This window comes from Mustela nigripes, chromosome 1 (assembly GCF_022355385.1).
Source record: "Mustela nigripes isolate SB6536 chromosome 1, MUSNIG.SB6536, whole genome shotgun sequence".
Lineage (NCBI taxonomy): Eukaryota > Metazoa > Chordata > Mammalia > Carnivora > Mustelidae > Mustela > Mustela nigripes.
This window is the reverse complement of record NC_081557.1, coordinates 183,481,381-183,504,660: the sequence shown is the minus strand read 5'-3', so window position 1 is coordinate 183,504,660 and position 23,280 is coordinate 183,481,381. Positions and strand designations below refer to the sequence as shown.

The 23,280-nt window shown below is 38.3% G+C and overlaps 2 protein-coding genes across 2 annotated transcripts; one reads left to right on the top strand and one right to left on the bottom strand.

The window, feature by feature from the left end:
* Positions 1 to 6,619: 6,619 nt before the first annotated feature.
* Positions 6,620 to 18,341, bottom strand: BBS12 (Bardet-Biedl syndrome 12). Its single transcript, XM_059378084.1, has 3 exons — positions 18,160 to 18,341; positions 12,084 to 12,148; positions 6,620 to 10,276 (listed from the first exon to the last, which is right to left on the bottom strand). Exon 3 carries the CDS (start codon positions 10,264 to 10,266, stop codon positions 8,125 to 8,127), a length of 2,142 nt encoding a protein of 713 aa, XP_059234067.1. The 5' UTR covers positions 10,267 to 10,276; positions 12,084 to 12,148; positions 18,160 to 18,341; the 3' UTR covers positions 6,620 to 8,124.
* Positions 18,342 to 18,524: 183 nt separating this feature from the next.
* On the top strand, positions 18,525 to 22,411 carry LOC132014421 (centrin-4). The gene is made up of 5 exons (XM_059395460.1): positions 18,525 to 18,594; positions 19,804 to 19,950; positions 20,336 to 20,464; positions 21,268 to 21,405; positions 21,566 to 22,411. The coding sequence occupies exons 1-5, from the start codon at positions 18,592 to 18,594 to the stop codon at positions 21,653 to 21,655; spliced, it is 507 nt and encodes a 168-aa protein (XP_059251443.1). The 5' UTR covers positions 18,525 to 18,591; the 3' UTR covers positions 21,656 to 22,411.
* Positions 22,412 to 23,280: the final 869 nt, after the last annotated feature.

Genomic DNA, 23,280 nt, shown 5'->3' with positions numbered 1-23,280 from the left:
TAGCCTTGTTTATATTACTAGCCAAGCTGAATGGAACTAAATGATAGGATGTGGGTTAAATAAATTATAGTGGGTTATTACACCGGCATAGTATGATGCCGTTACAATTATTTTACTGAATACTATTTAATAACATTGGCGGAAATCTCTTAATATATTACTTGACAGAAGTAGGTTATATGGCAGTGTGTGTGGTATGAGCCCACTTATTTATTAGAAAAAAAAAATCTCCATATATACAGACAGGGCCTTAGATAGCTGTATACCAAATATTAATAATGGTTACTTTGGTGCATAGTGGGAAAAGAGATTAAGTTTACTCTAGTTTATTCTAAAAAATGTTCTTGAAGAATGATGGAGATAATTTAAAGATGAATGTACTTTAAACAAACAAACTCCCAGGATGGAAGTGTGAATAGGGAGGAGAAAAATGTGGTACATAAAGATGAAAAGAAGGAGATCTGGCTATGAGGAAACAAAAGTACTGAGGAGGAATGGAGGTACCAGAACACGTAATAAAATTGATCAAGGACACAGTGAAGTAAGAGCTGGTACATCATGATCTAGAAGCCTGGAAGTAAGGCCACAAAGCAGCCCAGGTAAATCAGCATGCTTGCTACTCGTTCAACATGGACTTTGTTATCCTGAGAGTCAATCTAAAACAGTTTGAAAGTATTCTAGTTTAAAGAGAGACCTCAGTTGTCTAAAAAGCTCCATAAAAACATATTGCTAAAAGGTCACAGGTAAAAACTCATTTAAAAATAACAAAGAAACTAGAGTTTTTAGAATGGCTCATTGAAAAGTATTTTAAAATGTTTGAGGGTATGTCAGTAAAATATGTGTTTTTTTAAAGTCTCAATATTTTTACATACAGAAGATAGAGCTAACCAAAATTCATTTGATTTTCATCCTTTATTATTTTTTTAAACATGTATTTATTTATTTAAGTCATCTCCAGACCCAACACAGGGCTCAAACTCACAACCATAAGGTCAAGAGTTCCATGACTATTTTTTTTAAGATTTTACTTATTTAATTGAGAGAGAGAGAGAGAGAGAGAAGTTCATGAGTTGGGGAGGAGTAGAGGCAGAAGGAGAAGCAGACTCTGTGCTGAGCAGGGAGACTGATGTGGGGCTCCATCCAGGGACCCTGGGATCATGACCTGAGTTGAAGGCAGCTGCCTAACTAACTGAGTCAGCCAGACACCTCTGAGTCCCATAACCATTGATGAGCTAACCAGGAGTCCCTGATTTTCACCCTTTAATGAATAATATGCTCCTAGATTACTTTCTACTCTATCAAAATAGACTGATATTCTGCCTATGCAGAATTTGTATAGTTATGTTATTTGTGTGCCCATTAGTTTCTAGAGGAGTGATATTCAAACTTTTTTGATCATATGACCAATATATGCATATATATATATATATATATATATATATATATATATCCTACCAAGCTAATATAAATAAACTACATAACCTAAAGAAAAAAGTTAAAATTTAAAAAGAAGGCAGTAGAAATTCTAATACATTCTTCTTGCACCACCTTGTACCTTCCTGTCTGTGCATCTGCCCTTCTTCGGAGACCATTGGCTGCCATTAGGGTCTCTCAAGACCCACTGCCAAACTATACTGTGTATCTGGGCAAGACCCTTAGCCTCTGTGTCTCAGTTTATTTGTAAAATAAAGATAATAAAAGAGCCTGCCTCAGAGAACTGTTGTGAAGATTACACGAGCCAGTGCCTGGAACGTGCTTCCTATCATGCTTGGCAGGAGAAGTCCTCTGTAGTGGTAGATATGATCTGTGGCCGACACTGCAAGAAACAATCCTTCTTTAGATGATTGCTAACTTAAAGTTGATTATATCTGGTATTTTGGGACAATAATACATGGAGATTTGTTCTTTCCTTATTCTTCCTTATCTCTGTACTCTTTTCCCACACTATCTCCTCAGCCTGGAGCGAAGCGCATGGTATTTCATATTTTTGCCAAGTTGCAAATTATATTTCCCTGAACATGTGGATTCAGTTTCCCCAAAGAAGGATAGCAATTACTTTTATTAAAAAGACCATTTCTTCATATTCTATTTAAGTTATAGCCATGATCATCAACTTCTGGCTGTATATTATAATCATACAGGAAGCTTTAAAAACCCCCATACCCAGACCCCAATTCCAGACCTTCTTATTTTATTTGTGTAAAAGCTCCCCCAAGTGATACTAAAGTACAGCCATTGAATGAGGGGAAAATGATCACTTCATATCAGTAATACTTGGTCTTGGCTACATATTCCAATCACCTGTGTAGCTCTTAAAAATACCAATGGCTGGTGCCCTGATCTCAGACTATTAAGTATCTGTGGATGTGGTCAGGACATTGTCATAAAAGCTCCCCAGTTGATTCTTATTATGTGATAACATGATTCAGAACAGAGAACACACGCACACTTCAAGGCAGGCTGATTGAAGAGTGTTGTGGTCTATAATCATCTGTTGCTTCCTCTTGAGTCTCCCTAGCTTGGGCTTGGCTTTGCTCCCTTAGGCCACCAGATCCACTTGGGAGACAGCAGCAGTCCTGCTACTCTCAGAAGTGGCCACTAGGGTCAGTAACTATTTAAAATGGTAAAGCACTACACCAAATCTACTATTATTAATTTTTGTCATTATTATCCTGTCTCCTCCAGCCATCTTGAGACGTGAAATACATCTTGCCCAGTACTCTCCTCTCCTATTGCTCTTATCTCTAAAGTAGGCATGCTGACTCTTTTCATTCATGGCATTATAGCTAGTCATTATAAAGAGGGCAAGGGAGGAAGGGGCACAGTTATACTACTATAACTGTAAAGCTAGGAAAGGAATAGAAATCTCGGGAAACTGCTTTATAACAAAGTTTAAAATGCTTGACTTATTTCCCTAGATATTTGCATGCAGTTTATATTGAGTTATCTTTTTTTATTTTATTTTATTTATTTATTTGAGAGAGAGACAGTGAGAGAGAACATGAGCGAGGAGAAGGTCAGAGGGAGAAGCAGACTCCCTATGGAGCCGGGAGCCCGATGTGGGACTCGATCCCAGGACTCCAGGATCCTGACCTGAGCCGAAGGCAGTCGTCCAACCAACTGAGCCACCCAGGCACCCCGAGTTATGTTATCTTAATGCATATTTAATATAAACCTCAAAGTCACTTTAAGAATAACAGATAAATTTCAGAGAGCTGAGGTGACTTGCCCAAGGTCACACAGTGGGCAAAGTCAGATTATGAAAAAGTTCTTCCAGTTTAAAGTCTAATGTTTATCTGGCTGTACTACAAGTACATCCTGGAAGCTGACAGATCCCTCCTTTTTATCATTCTTTTATTATGGAAGGGAGAACCTTTAGCTGGTCCACAAGAGACTGATCTGTTGCTTCCAGAACCTGGAGATAAGGTTAAGTTCTAGGGGTTTTAACAAACATCACGAAGTGGGTGATTGTGGTTATTAGATAGCACTACAAAGGAGATGTCTCCCAAATCAGTAAGTCAACATTTGGAGGGGCCACAGGATGCTGCCAACAGAGAGCAAGTCTGAAATACAACTGAGTAAAAAGAAAGCAGTGTCTCATTAACTTAACATCTGAACGGAGAGTACTACTACCTAAGAGAACAAAAAGCTGAACTTCCTGGGTAGTGGCGAGGGTCCAGCATTGTTCTGAATAGTGCTGCGTCAGAGGTGATGGTTCCTTGGCTTCAACTCCAGGCTCAACAAGCAATGTTCCTAGCTTCCTAGAGACTTTTAGACATAGAAGACAATTCTTGTTTCAGTTCGTAGGAGTATTCTGCTTTTTCTAGTAGTTATGTTACAGATACAAATATGAAGTTAGCATCTTGGTTTATACAACTTTCTATGAATTTGGTTAGTACAAGTTAAGAGTTAATCCCTCTGGTGATGATTACCTCCTGTTAACTTGACAAAAGCTGTGGGCCTGGAAAGCTATGCTCATGGAAACCCTGTCTTTTGGTGACTGCAAAGCACTGGCACGTTGAGAGACCCTGGACTTCTCTGATCCACCATTGCTTTCCCCCAACAAAACAGAGCCCTGTAGTCAGTGGCATGAATTAGCAAGCCAAACACTGCGCCTGAAATTAAATGAGTCATTAATGGCTTTATAAAGTTCCAGAGGGTGACTCTAATGTCATACTGGTCTGTGCTTTATATAGGAAAGTCAACCCTTGTAAAGTTTGGCCATTTATGTCAGTATCTTAAAAAAAAAAAAATTGATACAGTGCAGATCTCTGTTACAGAAATTTAGAAAGGTTCGTGAAAGAGATCTGTTCTCAAATTCCTGGGAAAGGCACTTACTTCCTTCACCATGCTTTCTGTGGACTCCATGAGCTACTGTCTTCCTTGTAATTTCATTCAGTTCTTTTCCAAGTTGTGTTGTTATTCCATAACCTGTTGTCATCTAATTTCTGAGATCTTCATTTTTAATGTGTTTTTTCAAAAACTTCATTCTAAATGATTTAATTAATTTAAAAATATTTTGATCTATGTTATAGCTAGAGTTTTTTTCTTGTGAGTTCTCACGGTCTGTTAAAAATTCTTCAGTTTTAATCTCTTGTACTAGTCATTTAAGGTTAAATAACATTTTTTTCCTCATGTCCAAATTACATGGATTTTTGTGGATACTATCATATGAGGGATTTCCTATGGAGATGTGGGTGGACCATGGTCAATTTCTCAGTTTCATGGCTCATGGTCTCTCTCCTATTATAAATGAAGAATCAGAAATAGAGAAATAGAGGTCTCTCTCTTATTATAAATGAAGAACCAGAAATAGAATGTAACCCTTCTCTATTTGTCAAAGCTAAGACTGGTTGGAAAGATTTTCTACCTTTATTTAGTTCTGTGTGTCCTAGAAATCTATAAACCTTGCCTTCAAAATTACATTTCGTTTCAGAGATCATTTCATTGAGGCTGCTGGCCACCCAGCCTAATATAAAATGACTTGTTTTTACCATTCCCAATGTAAATTTTCCCTCTCCTTTATTCCAAATGTTCCTGTCCTGCTCTATTTTATTTCTTTCCAACATTTTTTTCTTCATAGTGTAACTCAGGTTCCTGGAAGGAAGCATGTGCTGGATATTTCTGATATTCTTGAGCTTAGATCACTACAGCACTAGTCAATTCTATCTACACATACACATAAAAGTGGGTTGTTTTTGCATTTTTGCTCTTGCTTTGCACTCACCCAGAATGCGATGCCGATAAGCTACTTCTCAAATCTGTTTACCCATATTTCCATTCAGGTGGAGTCCTTTCAACCCTTTTGGAGATTATAGCTCACAATGACCTGTCAGTAACCCCCTTCACTCTTGCTGCTTCCCACTTCTTTTTTACTGCTGCATCTGTCCAGTGTCTGAGGCAGGCAGATATACCTGCCATTTCCTGAATATGGAGGGATTCCATTGCTGGAATTTCTTAAAGGTTATTTTTTGAAAGGCCAGTTAACCCCTGGTCCAGGAAGGGTTATTTACCTTTGGGAAGACTGGCTATAATGTGGATGTAAGATAATTGCAAACTTCTCTGTAGTTTATATTAAAGAAGCAGATTGGTCACAAAGATGTCAACACTTCTTTGGTCTTTTGAGAAATGTCTACCTGCTTATGCACAGGGTTTCTTGGAAAAACCCACTTAGTTAATGAATCAAGTTTATGTGAGGGACTACCCTCTGCAAGAACAGAATAGTTCCTTGAGTAATTAAAACTTAAAGGTATTCCTTGTAAGAATTAGAAAAATAGCTCATAAACCACATAATAGTACAAAGTTTTTTTACAATCTGAAAACAAAATGGACTTATAAAGTTTGTATTAAAATGAGAAAGGAAAGTATTTATAACAAGGAAAGTATTTATAACAAAGGAAAGTATTTACAACAAGATTTTTGTGTCAAAGGAAAGTATTTATAACAAGATTTTACTAAACATTTAATAGTACTAATGCATGTAAATACCAACTTCACACAAAAAATCTACTATATAAAGTGAGATGAGCATTTACATTAATATTAGTGGCACTCATAATCTTCATAATATTTTAACAAAAACTAAGTGTTAATAGTACACAGATGAGTAAAAGTATCAGTATCTACACAAGTAAAATAATACTTTATTTTAAAAAGCAGTTCAACTCTTAATGTTGTTGATTCTAGCTTTGAACAAAGCTGGTATATATAACTGGAATGATTATCTGTGCAAGGTTTTCATGTGACCACATTTAAGACAACCACTAAACCAAAAGTTATATTATTTTACCTGAGTGGAGGATAACCAAGTTCGGTTTTCTAATATATTTAAATTACCCTATAAATAAACTACACATTCTTTTCTTGTTTTGCTGCTGTTACTTTACAGAAAAAGCTTCCTTTCACAGTCAATACTTAGAAATACACTTTGGAGCCAGAGAAAATCTTAGTGTAAACTCCAGCTCTTCTACCTATTAGCTTTAAGACTTTGGGAAAACTTCTTAACCTTACTAAGCTCACTTCCTTATCATACAATGGAGAATATAAATGTTTCAAAGATTGAGATAATATGTGTTATAGGACGAATTGTGTCCCTCCCTCCCCCCCATTCATATGGTGAAGTCCTAATCCCCAGTACCTCAGAATGTGACTATACTGGAAACACGTTCTTTAAAGAGGTAATTAAGTTAAAATGAGGTCATTAGGGAAGGACTTATCCATTATGATTTAGTGTCTTTATGAGAAAATTAGGACACAGATAGATAGATAGATAGATAGGGAAGACATTGTGAGACAAAGGGAAAAGACCTCTATTTACAAGTGAACTGGAAAGAGGCCTCAGAAGAAACTGACTCTGACAATACCTTGATCTCAAAAGTCTAGGTCCCAGAATTGTGAGAAAATAAATTTCTGTTGTTTAAGTCCCCTAATATGTGGCATTTTGTTATGGCAACCCTAAAAAGTTAGTACAACATGTAAAGACTTTAGAATAGTGCCTGGAACACCATAGGTAATCAATAGATTCATTATTACTGTTATTTCCCCAGAGCTTTTCTAATTTTCAACTCCACACATAGTTCAGTTCTTAAGCTGTTCATTTAATGGCTAAGTGGCAAAAGAGTAAGACTTTGTTGGGATACACAGAATGCTATGGACTCTCAGCATCCTTGTATGTTCTTGATGGGTTTGAGCTCTCTTTTCCGGGCCATTTCTCAGGGATGTGTTTCCAGAGAGTAACCTTGAATGACAACATAATATTTCATTCCAGACCAAGAACAGGCTTACTTCCGCTTACTATAAAAGCTGTGATTTGCCTGAATTCAAGACCTTAGGGGACATGACTGAGGTCAGTAGCACAGATTGGTTTCATCCTGTTGCTCAGTCTGTTGATAGTAGCCTTAAACTGCTCTATGAAACCAACTGAATAGATCTGATATTTACTAAATAACCTGTTTATCAGATTAATCAGACTACTAAACAGAGTGGCATTCTTATATGAAAATTCAAGTCTGGCCAAGAGCACTTCAAGTTAAGAAGTGAGTAGTTGGAAGAGGCCATCCATTACAGGCTCTGAATGACATGACATATTTTCTGAATGACACACCAATGCAAGGACCTGACCTATCTTTACCCAATCCGTGTCTCAGGCTTGTGTTTACATTGAGCAACCTTGGGGCATGAGGTAACAACTCCCCTTGGGCAAAAAACAGGATTGTTTCCAGTCACTATAAAAGCAATCAATGCCCCAAGCTCAGTGTTCCTTTTCTGTAACACAACCCACTTTGTGTGCCCGCTTCCATCACTGGCCTTTTATGTTGTCTTATGGGGCTCAGAGAAATGGGAACTGATACAAACCAACAAGAAGCACTAGCTACCACTTTCATCGTGAATATCAAAGTGCACTGTCTCTGATCCAAGTGTCTCGTGTATCTGTTGCATACCATGAAATGGTAACAGGCTAACAGGTAAATTGGGTGAAATCTCAGACCCTGCAGTTATTGACAGACATCAACAATTTTCTTCTTGGTAAAGGCTGGCACTATGACTTGGCTTGATTTATTATTAGGAAATTTATTAGCATGATACATTACAAAATCTTACTTTCCAAAGACTTAGCCAATAACACTACAAAAATAAAAAGCCCTCTGTTTCCTGTGAATTTAACTGTCTGTGTCCAAGTCCAGTAATAATTTCACTGTCTGTTTGAAGTACTAATAGTACTAAATCCAAAGCTCGGCGCCATGCCTCGGTCTTTGGAATAACGACGTCATAAATGCTTGGAATCTGTTCCAGTTTATTTGAAATGCCTGAATTAAAAATTCCACTATTTAGTTTACTATATTCATTCAAGATGTAAGATGAAGGAGAACCAGAGTCTGTGGCATTTTGTAGACGCTGTTGAATGAATGTGCTGGCTTCAAATTCTGATGAGCAACTGGCTGTGTTATATATGAGAGTTGAAAGGTATTTGTGCCACCCATTTGCCAGGCATTTAAGCACAGTTGATCTGTATAGTGCCAGAGAGGAGGCCAGCCAAGAGGAAGTATTAGGAAGCCATCCTGAACAGACGTAGTTTCTTTTACTCAGTGATTGCTCTGCAAGAATCTGAAGGTGGCTAAGACACAAAAATTCAACTGCACCACCTCCAAGGAAGACCTTTTGCTCTTCTAGAGCATAATACAGACGATAGGCACAAGTCCAGAATCTATCTTCTTTGGTTTGCATCTGTGCAGTGACTGGGCTAGTGAGCACTACTGTAACCAGATTAATTCCTTCCGTTTTTATCACGATTGTAATTACGTTGATCCTATCTATGACATCTGAAGGAATACTTCTCCAGAAGGTCACAGAGACCCCACTGCCCACACAGTTTTCATTCACTTGTGTGATGTAGGTCACCTGTACTGCTCCCGAAGCTTCTGCAAAAGCCTGCATCACACTGCTATTCACTGACCCAAGTACCAACCGCTTACTGTGTATGCACTTTTCAGTTAAGTGTTCAGACACATTTCCTTGTACCAGGACGAGGTTCACATTGAACTTAATTAATACCTGTAAGACATAATTTGTCCACAGTTCTTCTGTGGTGTCTTGTTGAACCCTCATGCTTTCCAGTACTGTGTTAATATTTGTAGCCTTATTAAACCCCAGGTGCCGATATTTCTCTGTGAGGTCACCCTCAATGAGAAGAATCCGGATAGGCTGATTCTGTAATTCCTTGATCAGAGTAGTATTAGATATTGATATAACAGTGATAAATCCTGGACAGACACAGGAAAAACTTTCAGGTACACCTGGTAAACAACAAGTGAAGATTCTGGAAATGTCAAACCTAAATGGCATCATACGGCTGCCTTGCTGCATACTTGCGTTCTGATACTGCAGCCGTACTGCTTCATCTACTAATTTCATGCTATGGTGATCTCCGTGACTCAAACCCATCTCCAACTCTACCAAATCACTACATCTGTAAGTATTGGGAGTAGCTCCACCATGTTGTTCTAGAAATCCATCTGGTTTGTTTATCCACTGATTATTATCTGTCCTATTAAAATGCCTACTATGGATTAGTATTGACTTTCCGTAACGGCTGCCTGTGAGCAGACTGTTTTGCAGACTTTGAGGATTTTGTAGTGTATTTTTGTCTGCTTCAACTTCAGCCTGAGATCTAAAGAGTTTAGGTGATCTAACAGGTATCCCAGAAAGATTGTAAAAGGTCAGTGATGGAGAGGCAACATCTTTGAGATCATGCTCTTTCTGTAAACCAGTATCTGAAGGGATTTGTAGAAAAGGGCACAAACTGACACTAGATGTTTCAAGTCCAGAAAATGTCTTAGTGTTGTCTATCTGGTCAAATACATTGTAGACAGGTACTTGAAGGGAAACTACCTCTTCAATGCAAGAGTTCAAGCCCTCTGACATTGCAGACACTATTAATGAAATGGGGACACCTAAATGGAGACATTCTTCAGCAGCACTGCTCCAGGCACCGATGAGAAACAAAAGAGTACTGGTTCCAGTTTTGTATGTGTTATTTTGTGCTTGAACTGCTTCGTTGAGAAGTTGTCCCACTGCACTGGTTAAGTCCAAACTTTCGAGAAGCCTTACTGTTGAACTGATTAACACACTTTCATGACACTCTGCATCTATAATAAATTTAGATAATTTTAATGGACCTAGGAAAGTTCTTCCTGTTCCCGCAAATGATGAAAGTTGTTGAAGTCCCATGTGCCTTCTTTTATTTATGACCCTGCAAGCCATCACCATGAATCATCATCTGCAAATAAAATAAAAACTTGGAAATTTATTCAGTGTAATTCGTGATTATAATTGCTTATAAAAGAAAAATCAGATATCGTCTCTGCCTTTGACGGGTTTCTAGTATATACAGTTTCCATTAAATAGGATCAGTGCAATGATAACAGTACTATAATGATACTTCGATAAAGGTATGGGCATGTAGGGAAGCAATACTTCATCCAATAGGGGAAGTGGATCATGTAGGCAACGATTCTGGTAGTGTTTCCAAAAGAAGACAATGCTTGAAATGAGTCTTGAAGAATAATTTGAAAGAGTCAGCAAGTCGAAGGAGGGGGTAGTAAATGCACATATATGTGAAAAAACACAGTGTACTGGGGTAATATAAGTAGTTTAATTTTATAGAAATATGAAGAAAGTAGTAGGAAATGGAAGATGAAGCTCTTGAAGAGAAAAGGGGTTGGAACATGAAGGGTATTATGTGCCACGTCAAACCTGATCCTATGATGGGAACCACTGAAGTGTTTTAAGTAGGGAAGATTAAGAAACAGCTTGATATAGAGTTTGAAAGCATGTACTCTAAATCTAGAAGTCTGGATTTGAACTTGGCTCGAACACTTACTAGCTATGTAGACTTCAACAAGTTATCTAACTACTCTACTCTGTCCACATCTGAAAAATAAGGACTATAACAGAAACTACCTTGTAGGGTTGTTATAAGGAGTAAAGGACTACAGTGTTCAGAACAACTCCAGGCACATAATCCCTTCTGAGTACTACTGTGACTACTGCTGCTGCGGCCAGTGTTTTGGATAGATTACCATTCTGATAGCATGGAAAATGAACAGGGTAGGTGCCTCACTGGAGGCAGAGAAGCCAGCTAAGCATTATCTGTAGTTATCTAGATAGGGAATGTGGAAGAGGGATGCCAGTGAGAGGGTGGACTAGGTTACTGATTAGAATGCAAAGGGGAAAAAAGTATTATTTAAAGGGAAGTTCGAAAGCAATTGGGCTTTTTCCACATACTAGTTAAAAATCCACAACTAAAACCAGTAAGATTTAAAGAGAGAAAACTTCAGTCCAATAAAAAGAACTTTTTAACAACTTTTAAGAACTTTTAAAAGTACCCCTTATTTGAAAAGCTGTCTATAATAAAATGACCTATCTTGCGAGGTATAAGCTCTCAAAGACTAGAACTAAAATTGTAGATAATATAAACTCTTCCAACTCTAAGACTTTACAATTCTTTGAACGATATTTTTTGTCACAATCTTTTAAATCCAAAATATCAAAAAGCAAGCAATTCAGAGTTTTACTTTTCATTTGATAAATTTGTTCCTATAATACCTGGATTCATCCTTGAAACTGAGTGCCACTATTCAAGATACCTTATGATCAGGAGGAAGGCATAACACAACTACTCCTCAAGAGTAGCTTCCTATAAGCTTTCAAGAACTAAGGGGAAAAGCTAATATAGCCAAGGAAAAGGTATGAAGATGAACTGTTTGTACTCAGTTTCAAATGCAAATGCTCTTTTGTGAAAATTTCAATTCTATAAAATAAAAATCAAACTCTTGATACATCCAGGCATATCTCATTTGATACGGCACCAATATATACTCTAGGACTCCTACTCTAATCCCGAGACCCACTGTATCTTCAAATTATCTGATCTTACCATGTTTTCGCTGTCCCTCACTCCTCACCCCCATACTGTCAATTCTCTACTTATCCAGTTTAAATTCCTATCTGTCAATTATTACAATCGCTCCTTTGCACATATATCCTCAAAAATCCTTATCCCACTTCAAGTTCACCCTACTCACCTTGCAAAGCCATCAATCTTGATGAAATCCAACTCTCTGTCTACTCCACACTCACCTTGCTGCAGCTGAAAATAAACACAAAAACAAACACAACCATGCTGTATCATTTCAAACTTCAACTGACCTTATTGTTGCTTGGCAATCTACTTCCCCAGATCATTTATATTTTTGTTTTCCCTTTTTATAAAAGGCTATTGCTTTTGGGGGTCTGTTAGTTAAACATCCTGAGTACAAAAGATATTCTTCTATAATTCTAAAAACGTTATGATTTTTATGTCTATGGATCTACCTTTTCTGGACATTTCATGTAAACAGAATCACACAATATGTGACCTTTTCTGTCTGGCTTCTTTCACTTAGCATAATGTTTTTGAGGTTTATCCACATAATATTATGTATCAGTACTTCATTCTTTTTTTTTTTTTAAGATTTTATTTATTTATTTGACAGAAAAAGAGAGAGATCACAAGTAGGCAGAGAGGCAGGCAGAGAGAGGAGGAAGCAGGCTCCTGCTGAGCAGAGAGCCTGATGCGGGGCTTGATCCCAGGACCCTGAGATCATAACCTGAGCTGAAGGCAGAGGCTTAACCACTGAGCCACCCAGGTGCCCCCTTCATTCCTTTTTATGGCTGAGTAATATTCCACTGTATGTATGTATCACCTTATTTATCTGTTGATGGACATTTCAGTTGTTTCTATCTTTTGACTACTGTGAATTGTGCTACTATGAACATTTGTGTACAAGTGTCATGTTTTCAATTCTTTTGGGTATACACCTAGGAGTGGTCACATGGTCATTTTATGTTTAACTTTCTGAGGAACTACCAAACTGTCTTCTATAGCAGCTAAATCAGTTTACTTTCTCACCAGCAATACATGAGGGTTTCAATTTTTCCACATCCTTGTTGTGTTGATTTCCTAGCGGTGCTGTACTGAATTACCAAAAGCTGGATGCTTAAAACAATACATTTTTATTCTCTCATGGTTCTGGAGTCCAGAAGTCTGAAATCAAGCTATCTGCAGGGCCCTGAATCTTCTGAAGGCTCTAGGGAAGGCTCTTCTAGTTTCTAGCTGGCTCCTGGAGGTCCATGGCTTTTTGTAAAAAAACTCACTATTCTGCTTTTTTTTTCATGTGGTTTTCTTAAAAGGACACGATTCATTTTATTTAGGGTCAACCGCAATCTGGCATGACCTATCTTAACTAGCTACTTATATAAAGATTCTATTTCCAAATAAAATCATTCTGAGATTCTGGATGGACATGAGTTTTGGAGCGAACACTACTCAACCCAGTATGCTCACCAATACATATCTTCTGTTTTATGTTTTGTCTCTGTTTTTTAAACAATAGACATCCTATTAGAAGTGAAGTGATATGTCACTGCAGTTTTGATTTGCCTTCTTTAAAAACTAACGATGATAAGCATCTTTTCATGTACTGGCTGGCCATTTGGAGAAATAACTATTCAAATCTTTTGCCCATTTTAAAATTGGGTTGTCTTTTTATTGTTGAACTGTAAGAATTCTTTGCATATTCTGGAAATTAGGACCTTATCAAAATACAATTTACAAATTTTCCCCCTCTGTAGGTTGTGTTATCTACTTTTTTGATAATCACTTTGACGCAATATGCTGTACACCTGAAATGAACAGAATATTTTATATTTAATAAAATATGAACAAATATTCAAGAAAAATGCTATTTCAGCATTTAAAAACTCTATTCCAAGTTCCAGCAGCAATTAAAAAAAAAAGTCTTAGCATTCCTAAGTTGGGAAAAGTTCCTAAATAATTATTTTGGAAAGATTAATTAATTACCATAAAATAAAAATGCAAACAAAAATCCCTCATCTTCTAAAAAGTTGAGTATAAAAAGGCAAAGACAGTAACAGGCATGGTGAAATAGGTAATTTCAAGGGAAAAAAAAACTTTTCTTGGCATTGAATTGACACTCTGATTTTTGTTCTGCCATACATCAGCACCAATGTTTTCCACAAACAGCTGTTTTATTATTGGGTTTCCTAACAACTTTACTTGCCAGCTTAATGTTTCTTTAAATTTCTAAACGTGTAACAGAAGCACAGTCACACTACTTCACTGGGTTTTGACATCAAAAGCATCCTTCTTTTCCTAGTATGATGTCTAGTCCTGTTTAAGGCATTTGGTCTAGGATACCAAGACATACAATACTTTTCAGGAGTTGAATTTTAAAAATATTAATATTTTCTGACAGGTATGATTAGCTTTCTTCATTATCAAAATGAACAGTTTGTATATCACCAGTCTATTCCCAATATAGCGGTCTAATCATATTCTATTACTTAAAAACCTTCAACTTGGAACATAAAAGTTTTTACTCCTTTGTCTGACACAGAAGCCCCTTTTAAAAAATCAGCTCAGGTCATTTCACTCCTCTGCTCAAAATCTTGCAAAGCCTTCCCATTTCACTAGGAATGAAAATCAAGGTGCTAATAAAGCCCTAATAATCTGCACTCCTCCCTCTTACCCTTCTTTTGTTTCCTACTACTCTATCCTCAAGGAGTCTGCAAGTCATGCTCCCTAACTCAGAGTTTCTGTTCTAGTTATTCCCTTTCTGGATTGTTCATCCCTGCGAAATCTGTTGCCTCACCACCTCTAAATATTTATTTAAATTTACTCTTTTCAGTGAGGCCTACCATGGAGCACCCTATCTAACATCACGAACTCCACTTTTCCCTCTACACTTGGATTCCCTTTAACTATTCTACTTCCTTTTTTCCATAACACTTACCACTTTATAAAGTAGTACAAAGTTTAGGTATGTATTTATTATGTATGACCATTTCCCTCTGTTAGAATGTAATTCCCAGGAGGACAATTTTAGTCACTGAGGGTATACCATGTACCAAGAATATTGTCTGACACACTGCTGACAATAAATATTTGGTGAGCAAATGGTTTTCACCATAGTTGCTATCTTAACTTTAAGTACAAAACTGAGTATAAAAAGGCAAAGACAGTAACAGGCATGGTGAAATAGGTAAAGATTAAAAAGATGCCATTGTCAGTATTACTCCACCAAAATTTAAGTTCCAATCACCTTTACAGTTGACATGATTCCTATTTGGGACTGCCTTAGTTGAGACCCTTTAATTGCTTCCAAAATGGTTCCTCCTTCACATGTTGTCAGAATTTTCTTTGCAAAACACAAACCTAATCAAAGTACTCCATTGCCTAAAAATATCTATTTATCTTAGAAAATAAAATCTTCACTCCTTAGTTTGACACAGGTGTCCCATAATCAGACCTCAACGTAATTTGTGACTCAGTTCCCACCTTTCCTTATACACCCTAAGATCTTGACATATTAGAACATACATTTATTTTCATATTTACACATGCTATATTCACCTTTGAATATCCTACCCTTTCTTCACCTTGGCAAATGCTATATATTTTTCATGACCCAAGGCAAATGCCACATTTTAAAAAATGCTATTTATTTTTTTGAGAGAGAGAGAGAGATGTTATTTATTTGAGAGAGAGAGAGAGCGCGCGTGCATGAGTGGGGGAAGGAGCAGAGGGAGGAGAAGCAGACTCCCTGCTGAGCAGGGAGCCTCCTGCAGGACTCCACATTTTTGATACAACCTTCTCCATTGCCCCAGGAGGTAGTGCCTCCTTCCAGTGCTCATGCACTTTCCACACACATCTACTAGCGCCCGGAATCTAAAACTCTCTATATATGTCTGTGCCTTTCTCCCCTACTAATCTGTGGGTTCCTTACTTTTATTCATCTTTATCCTCTACACTCAGTTCCTTTCAAACTCACCCAGTAGCTGGCACAATATAAGACATGTGGAAAGCATTAAGCAAATTTAGTAGAATTAAGAGTGCCAATGAATTTAATATTTTCCTAGACTAATTATTATTATTACTACTGTTTTACAATACAATTGGATTAGTAACAGCTATTTTTCAAGACTAAGTACTTTCTAGACCCAAGACCTAGAAATTGCAACCTGAGACTATAATAAAAAAATCATTTTACTAGAAGTTAATTTCCCAAATATGAGAGCCTAAATCACAAAGCGATGTAAAAGCAGGTTAACAGCAGGTTCATATTACTAAGACTTTTAATTGCCATAAGATCAAAACTGATTAAGGTTAGAATTTGGTTCTATATATTTGGTCACTACTCATTCCTGGGTCTCAGAAATCCCCTTAATATTAGTAGTAAAGATGAAGTAAATGTCCTTAAAACTCATCAAGAGCAACTTTCCTGGTGAGGCTAATGGCCTGAAAAATCAAAATACAATTAACCCTTAAAATCTAGGGGTTAGGGACCGGACTCCGACCACTGCACAACTGAAAATCCAAATATAACTCTTGACTCCCTCAAAACTTAACTACACTTAACTACTAATAGCCTACTATCACTTGGAAGCCTTACAGATAACAAAAACAGCAAATTAACACATATTTTATATGTTACATGTGTTATATGCTGTATTCTTACAATAATACCTTAAAAAACCTTTTTTTTCAGTATCTCTAGGCTACAAGCTTCAACAGGGAGTTTTTTTTCAAATTGTGGCAAATCTACAAAAAAAAAAAAAATCCATGTATAAGTAGGCCCACACAGTTCAAATCCTTATTGTTTAAGGGTCTACCGCGTTATAATTAAATCAATGAGCATTCTACTTAATTCACAAAATATCTTGAACTTGAATAATTTTAATTTCCACTGGGACTTTATACGGAAAAATCATTTCTAATTTTAGAATAACCTTACTTATTTTCCAGAATCCTAATATGTTGGGATAGAATGTGAAACAGACAGGATGATGGTTTTGGAAAATGTGCCATGCTTCTACATACTTCATACAGTATGAACTGTGATTCAACAATGCGCTTTGCACATTTTCCTTGCCCTGCCTTCAAGGAGATAAGTGGGAAAGAAAATTGGGCAAAAGTTAATGTTCCTCATAAATCCACTGCTGGAGAGTCCAGTATGATTTTTGGAAAATAAAGTACTTACTCTGCAGAAGGTACCGCAGGAGGCATAAAAACAGTCCTGATGTGTAAGAAATTAGGGCTAGAAGTTTTAAGGGAATATCAGGAATATCACCTCTTCATTTCTACCATGGGAAGTGAGAGGTCCACCTCATTCTCTCCCACCCTCTGCCTGGTCCCCGACCAGATTTACGACTGGGAGAGTCAATAAGTCTGCCCCTCTGGACAAGAATTTGCTCTGATTTACAGTAGTTATAGGCTTCTAAATCTCTGCAGTTAACTGAATCAACTGGATTATCAGGCTACTTCTTCTTCTTCTCTTTCTTTTTTTTTTTTTTTTAGGATTGTATTTATTTATTTGACAGAGAGGCAAATAAATGTATTTATTTATTTGACAAGTAGGCAGAGAGGCAGGCAGAGAAAGGCTCCCCGCGGAGCAGAGAGCCAGATGCGGGGCTCGATCCCATAACCCCGGGATCATGACCTCAGCCGAAGGCAGAGGCTTTAAACCACGGAGCCACCCAGGCGCCCCTATCAGGCTACTTCTGTCTGACTCATGACTATGGATTTATGCAAGATATGGCTGGAAAGCCGGCCAAATCTTGGGATTCAACCACAGGAATGGCTGAGGGTGAGAGTAGGGTAGGGGTCGGCGGGGATAGAATCGTAATTATAACTGGAGCCAAAGTTCTTCCCGGCAAATAAATACTACAACCTGGTTAAAAACTTTCGTGTGCAGTTAATTTTGGTGCATCCCAACGCCCACACTGTCCCCTTGCCCACTTCCTTCCAGCCATTCGGCTACAGCGCCAGAATCCCTCCGGACCAGATAAAAGGGAAATGCTAAAGGCCAAGCCCCGGCACTGTGGAGGCAGAGAAATATCTAGCGGCCCCCGGAAAGGTCCGTCCCCTCTACCTCTGTTAATTCCAGCCGGACAGTAAGCCTAAACTGGACCAATTTACCCGGCCCGCCAGGCCCTGGATTCTCATCCTTTCCCGGGATACGAAAAGGTCAAAAAAGCAAATAAAGGCTCTCATCGTCTGCACTAAAGGCTTGGAGTCGGTGGAGGTACCCCGTTACTCACCTCGCTCTTCTCTCCGTCTTCACCCGAGGCTTCAGATCCCAGCTTCTCACCTGGCACTGGAACGTCTAACCCACCGGACCAAGAAGCCCCCTTCTCCGCCCGCATTTTGCGCATGTGCGAAGCGGAGCGAGCGGGCCCGCTGGGTGGGTTTGGTCGCTAAGATACCAGCGGGAAAGTTCAGCTTAACGGCCGGCTGAGAAAGGCGGAGCGTTACTCTATTGGTAAAGAGGAGAGAGAGGGTGGGCTTCAAGGACCTTCTTTTCTAACCATTGGGTAGAATAACTGTCAATCAGCAGGCAGGCCTGGGTGGGCGGGGCTGCTTGAGGGGGGCGGTGACAGCGGCCTTAGCAACGGTTTCTGAACTGTGTAGACTGCAGTTGGGCTGCGCGGCTGGCGGCCGGGAGGTCCCGGCTGACCTCACCGGTTGGTGACATGGTGAGTGCCACGCCGTAACCCCTTGCGGGCCGAGGCTAGGGCTGAAGTTTCAGCCCGGATCAAGGAAGGAATTTTGTTTGGCTTATGAAATGTGTTATTCGCCCCCTGATCCTCGAGTGTCCTGTAGTAACCCCTCGTCTCGTGGCAAACTCAGAAGCATGCTGGCCTCGGCTCCAGGGACGCAGGAGCGGGCCGCCAGTTCATTCGTTCCTTGTCCCCACCAACCGCTGATACCAGCGCTCGGTGATCCGTTCCGTGGCGGAAACAGAAACCACTGGTTCGCCAGAGAAGAACTGGATACAGAGAAGAGGCTGAGAAACTGTTGGAGGGTCTGGGCCTCTAGGAAAGAGGTCCTGAGCTCCGAAAAAGCGGCCAGGGTTGGGAAGGTAAAGGTTCTGAGGGGTTGGAACTGCGCACCTGTGCATCTGCAGTCCGGGGACCAAGAATCCGCCGCTGCCGCCACGTGAGCGCGGAGATGAGGCACTCAGGAACGTGACGTCCGGTTGCCATCTCGGCCGCTGCTGATTCTTAACCCGAAGCTGGAGATGGGATAGTGAAGTAAGGCTGCAAAATCCCAGCAGTAACTCTATGACCTTGCTTGTCAGGGGAAGATGGCACATAGCAGGCAGATGACCTCCACCTTACCTGGATGCTGATAATTGGCCCAATATTTATTGTTACTCAGATCCCTGGAGTAGTTTTTTACCTGGGCAATGCAGTTTTTTGTTTTTTGTTTTTGTTTTTGTTTTTTCATTTCTCAGTTTCTGTAATATAGAAAAGTGCGCTAAAAGGTGAGAAAGGGTTTTGTTTCAATCAAGCATATCCCACAAAATAAATTTTATTTTGAGACTTATTGGCCTAGATGAAAGGTGTGTCTTAGACATTACTTTTCAGATATACCAAGTAGAGCCAGTCCTATTCGGATATAACATCTACCGTTGGAGCACGCGTGCCTTTGCCTCTTCTCTCTCTCAAAAATTGCTAGTTTGAAGGAAAAACTTAAGTGGTAAAAAGAACCAGACTTTCCACCAAGATATTAATATCTAAAAGCATAAATGTTAGCAAAGGGAAAAGGGGGAAATTGCTGATGGTCGTTATGTAATAGGGAATAGGGTTCTTCAGTAGGCTTATTATATTTATCATCGATTATTCAGGTCTGCTAAGTTTTCCAGTTACATAGTTTTTCATGCACATATGTATTTATTACAGGCATCCAACTACTGCACAGATTCAGACCAATGGAAGAAAAAAGCAGAAAAACTTGAACTGAATGAAACCCAAAAGCAAGAAATTAAAGAGGCCTTTGATTTATTTGATGTTGATGGGTCTGGAACCATAGATGTGAAAGAACTGAAGGTTTTGAAATTACTTCTAATTCTAAAATATTTTAAAAACCATTTACTTGTGGCAGTCTTTCGATCTTTAACAGTACCTGTCTAAGAGCTTGAGATAAAATCTCTTCAGTGTGGACACCTACACCTTCAGTACACATACCTGCCTCATACCAATAATATAGTATCTTGATAGGCATTTTATTCTTGTTTTATGAATGAGTACAGCAAAACTCAGGATGTGACAAAGACATATTCTATGGCACAGTAGGATTGCAACCTAGGCCTGCTGACTTGACTTTCTAGGTTTATGCCTAGTCCATAGTAAAAAAGAGAAAATCTAGTCATTAATAGGTAATTTAAGAGCTAGGAATGAGAATGTGGTATAATTTATTTGCTTCCTATTTCAGATTGCCATGCAAGCCTTAGGATTTGATCCAAAGAAAGAAGAAATTAAAAAAATGATAGCTGAAATCGACAAAGAAGGAACTGGCACCATTACTTTTGAAGATTTTTTTGCCATAATGAGTGTAAAAATGGTATAGTAGTGATTTTGTTTTTCAAAGAAATACAAGCAATAGCCTTCTACATTTTTTTTGAACAATCGGAGGTTTCACAGAGGAAGAATTGGAACTAGGTTTTTCAAGATGGGTAGGATTTACATAGACAGGAATAGCAAGATTAAAGATATTCTCAGGATGATAATGAAGACTGTCTCGTGTGGAGAAGGTTGTTAGGAAATAATGATAGATGGCAGGATAGAGAGAATGGGGTCAGCATTTTGAAGCCTTGAACTCAGCAAACATTTCTCGAGTGCCCATTTTTGCCAGACACTATTCGAGAGAGCACTGGGTGAGACAAGCTCTGTGTTCTCTCAGAGCTTACATTTTTGATAATGGGTATCAGTTACTGGTGTTAATAAGACATACATTCTCTCTATCACCCTTACCTCTTCCACTTTAACAAGCCCTGAATATAGATACCTTGAGAGCAAATGTGAGAGCATTGGAATAATTGTTAAAAGTTATAGCAGTACTGGGACACCTGGGTGGCTCGGTTGGTTGGATGACTGCCTTTGGCTCACTCATGATCCTGGGGTCCTGGGATTGAGTCCCGCATCAGGCTCCCAGCTCCATGGGGAGTCTGCTTCGCTCTCTGACCTTCTCCTCGCTTATGCTCTCTCTCACTCTCTCTCAAATAAATAAAATTAAAAAAAAGTTATAGCAGTACAGTCAGAACTCAGTTACTTGGTACATTGGTGCTCTAGACCTCAAACACCCATAAGTCCAGTTTGATAGAATAAATGAAAGATCAATACATTTAATTGCTTCTGTTTTTAAAGAGTGAAAAAAATGAAAAAGAAGAAATATTGAAGGCTTTCAAATTATTTGATGATGATGATACTGGAAGCATAACACTAAACAATATCAAGAGGGTTGCTAAGGAATTGGGGGAAAATTTAACAGATGATGAACTGAAGGTAATTTTTTACTTTTATAATTATAATTTATATATAATTTATAGTTCTAGTCTTAAGTTGGACTCAAATACATTCAGAATAAAATTTGTGTATTTGAATAGTCATTTATGTCATTCATTTTTAATGATTTCATATACCATATGTACATTTTATTTTACAGGAAATGCTTGATGAAGCTGATTGTGATAGGGATGGAGAGATAAATGAGGAAGAATTTTTGAGAATGATGAAAAGGACCACTCTTTATTAATACTTTTTTTTTTATTCCTTCTGGAAAGTTGTTAACAACTTCGTATTTGCTATATGGTTCTATCATATCTAAATGTATTATACATTTTTAGTTTATATGCACAAATTGGTCTCTTGATGTCTAATCCATGTGAAAAGTTTCATGTTTCTACCAATCTGTTGTTAAATCCATAGCATCAAGAAACAAAATGTAATGATTTCTGTGAACCATGGATCCCAAACCAGTATTAATTCCAACTGCTACTTTTAGAGCTCTGGGGTCTAAAGACTTAGAATTTTTTAAGTTAAATGAAACTGACCCCACATCCAAATGAATTTTGCAAACAAGCAATTATTTTCCTTTTGTGCAGCTCTTTAAAACTGATAAATATTTGCTTTTTAATCAGTTATTCAGATATGTTAAGTATTAAATAAAATTGCCTAGCACTATATTATTTGCTAGTTTTTCTCTTATAAAGAAATTCAGAGCAGCACTGTACTATGTAGATTTTCCTGTAAGTTTGACCCCTCATGTGAGTGTTTACTACCTCTGCATGGGCGGTTTTAGGGGATTTTACACATGTTATCTCAGTGTTACAACTTAGAAGCTGACAGTATTAGCTCCATTTTACTACATAGGAGAAAACTAAAGTTCAGAGAACTTAAAAATTGCCCAGTTGTTCATAGATAATAAATAAAACATGGATAAATCTTGGATTGTTATGCTTCACTATGTAGCCTCCCTATAGAAAACAAAAATCTCAGGATAACTTAAATGTATGTTTTCTAGCATTTAATATTATGACTCTTGTAATTTAACTTTTTTTTTTTTTTTTTTTTTTTAACGAAAGAACCAAACTGTTGGGAAAGGCAGTCTCAAAATACAGTCTTTTGATCCCCCCCGGGTCACACAAGACTGGGCCTTGGGCCTGGAACACTTCCTTACCAAGAGAGAATGTCTCTACAGCTTATGCTGGAATTGTCTGTGAATATCTTTCCATTTCAGACTCCATGTGTACTTTTTTCTGCTTAAAGATGTGTATAATATGGTGCCTCTGTGTGTGTGTGTGTGTGTGTGTAATATGGCACCTGGCAAACCCCACTTTGGAAACGGGATGTCCCCTTCAAAGAGGGTGAGGTCCTGCTGCACAACAAGATGGCTATTTACAAGCCACTTGCCCTGTATTGGCTTCTGGAGGGACCTGCTGGCCATGGGAAACCGACATTCATTACCGAAATGGATACTGCTCTGCCTCTTCTCTATATGAGTGACACATTGTTCCAACAAGTAGTTGACTGCATTGTTTCTTCCTTGGCAATTAAACTGATAGCAAGATTTAGTGGAAGAAGCCCTCAAGTTTCTGCTCCTGATAATAGGCAACAGATGCCACTTGCTGGGATACAAACGCTTCCTAAGTAATGGTCTTTGGAGCAAGAAAGGATTATAGAAAATGTAACTTTAATTGCCCCACCTAGTATCCATTTTTCGCTCAACTGAAATGAAGATTCAAGGTTTTGTCAACAGGGGAGGTTTGTTTTTCAGTTGAAACTAGAATGGCATATGTGCTTATGCTCAAGTGTTTCACAGTATCTTTAATTCCTAATTATGCAGCTTTTCCTTTTAGGCTAAGATATAACTATTAAACA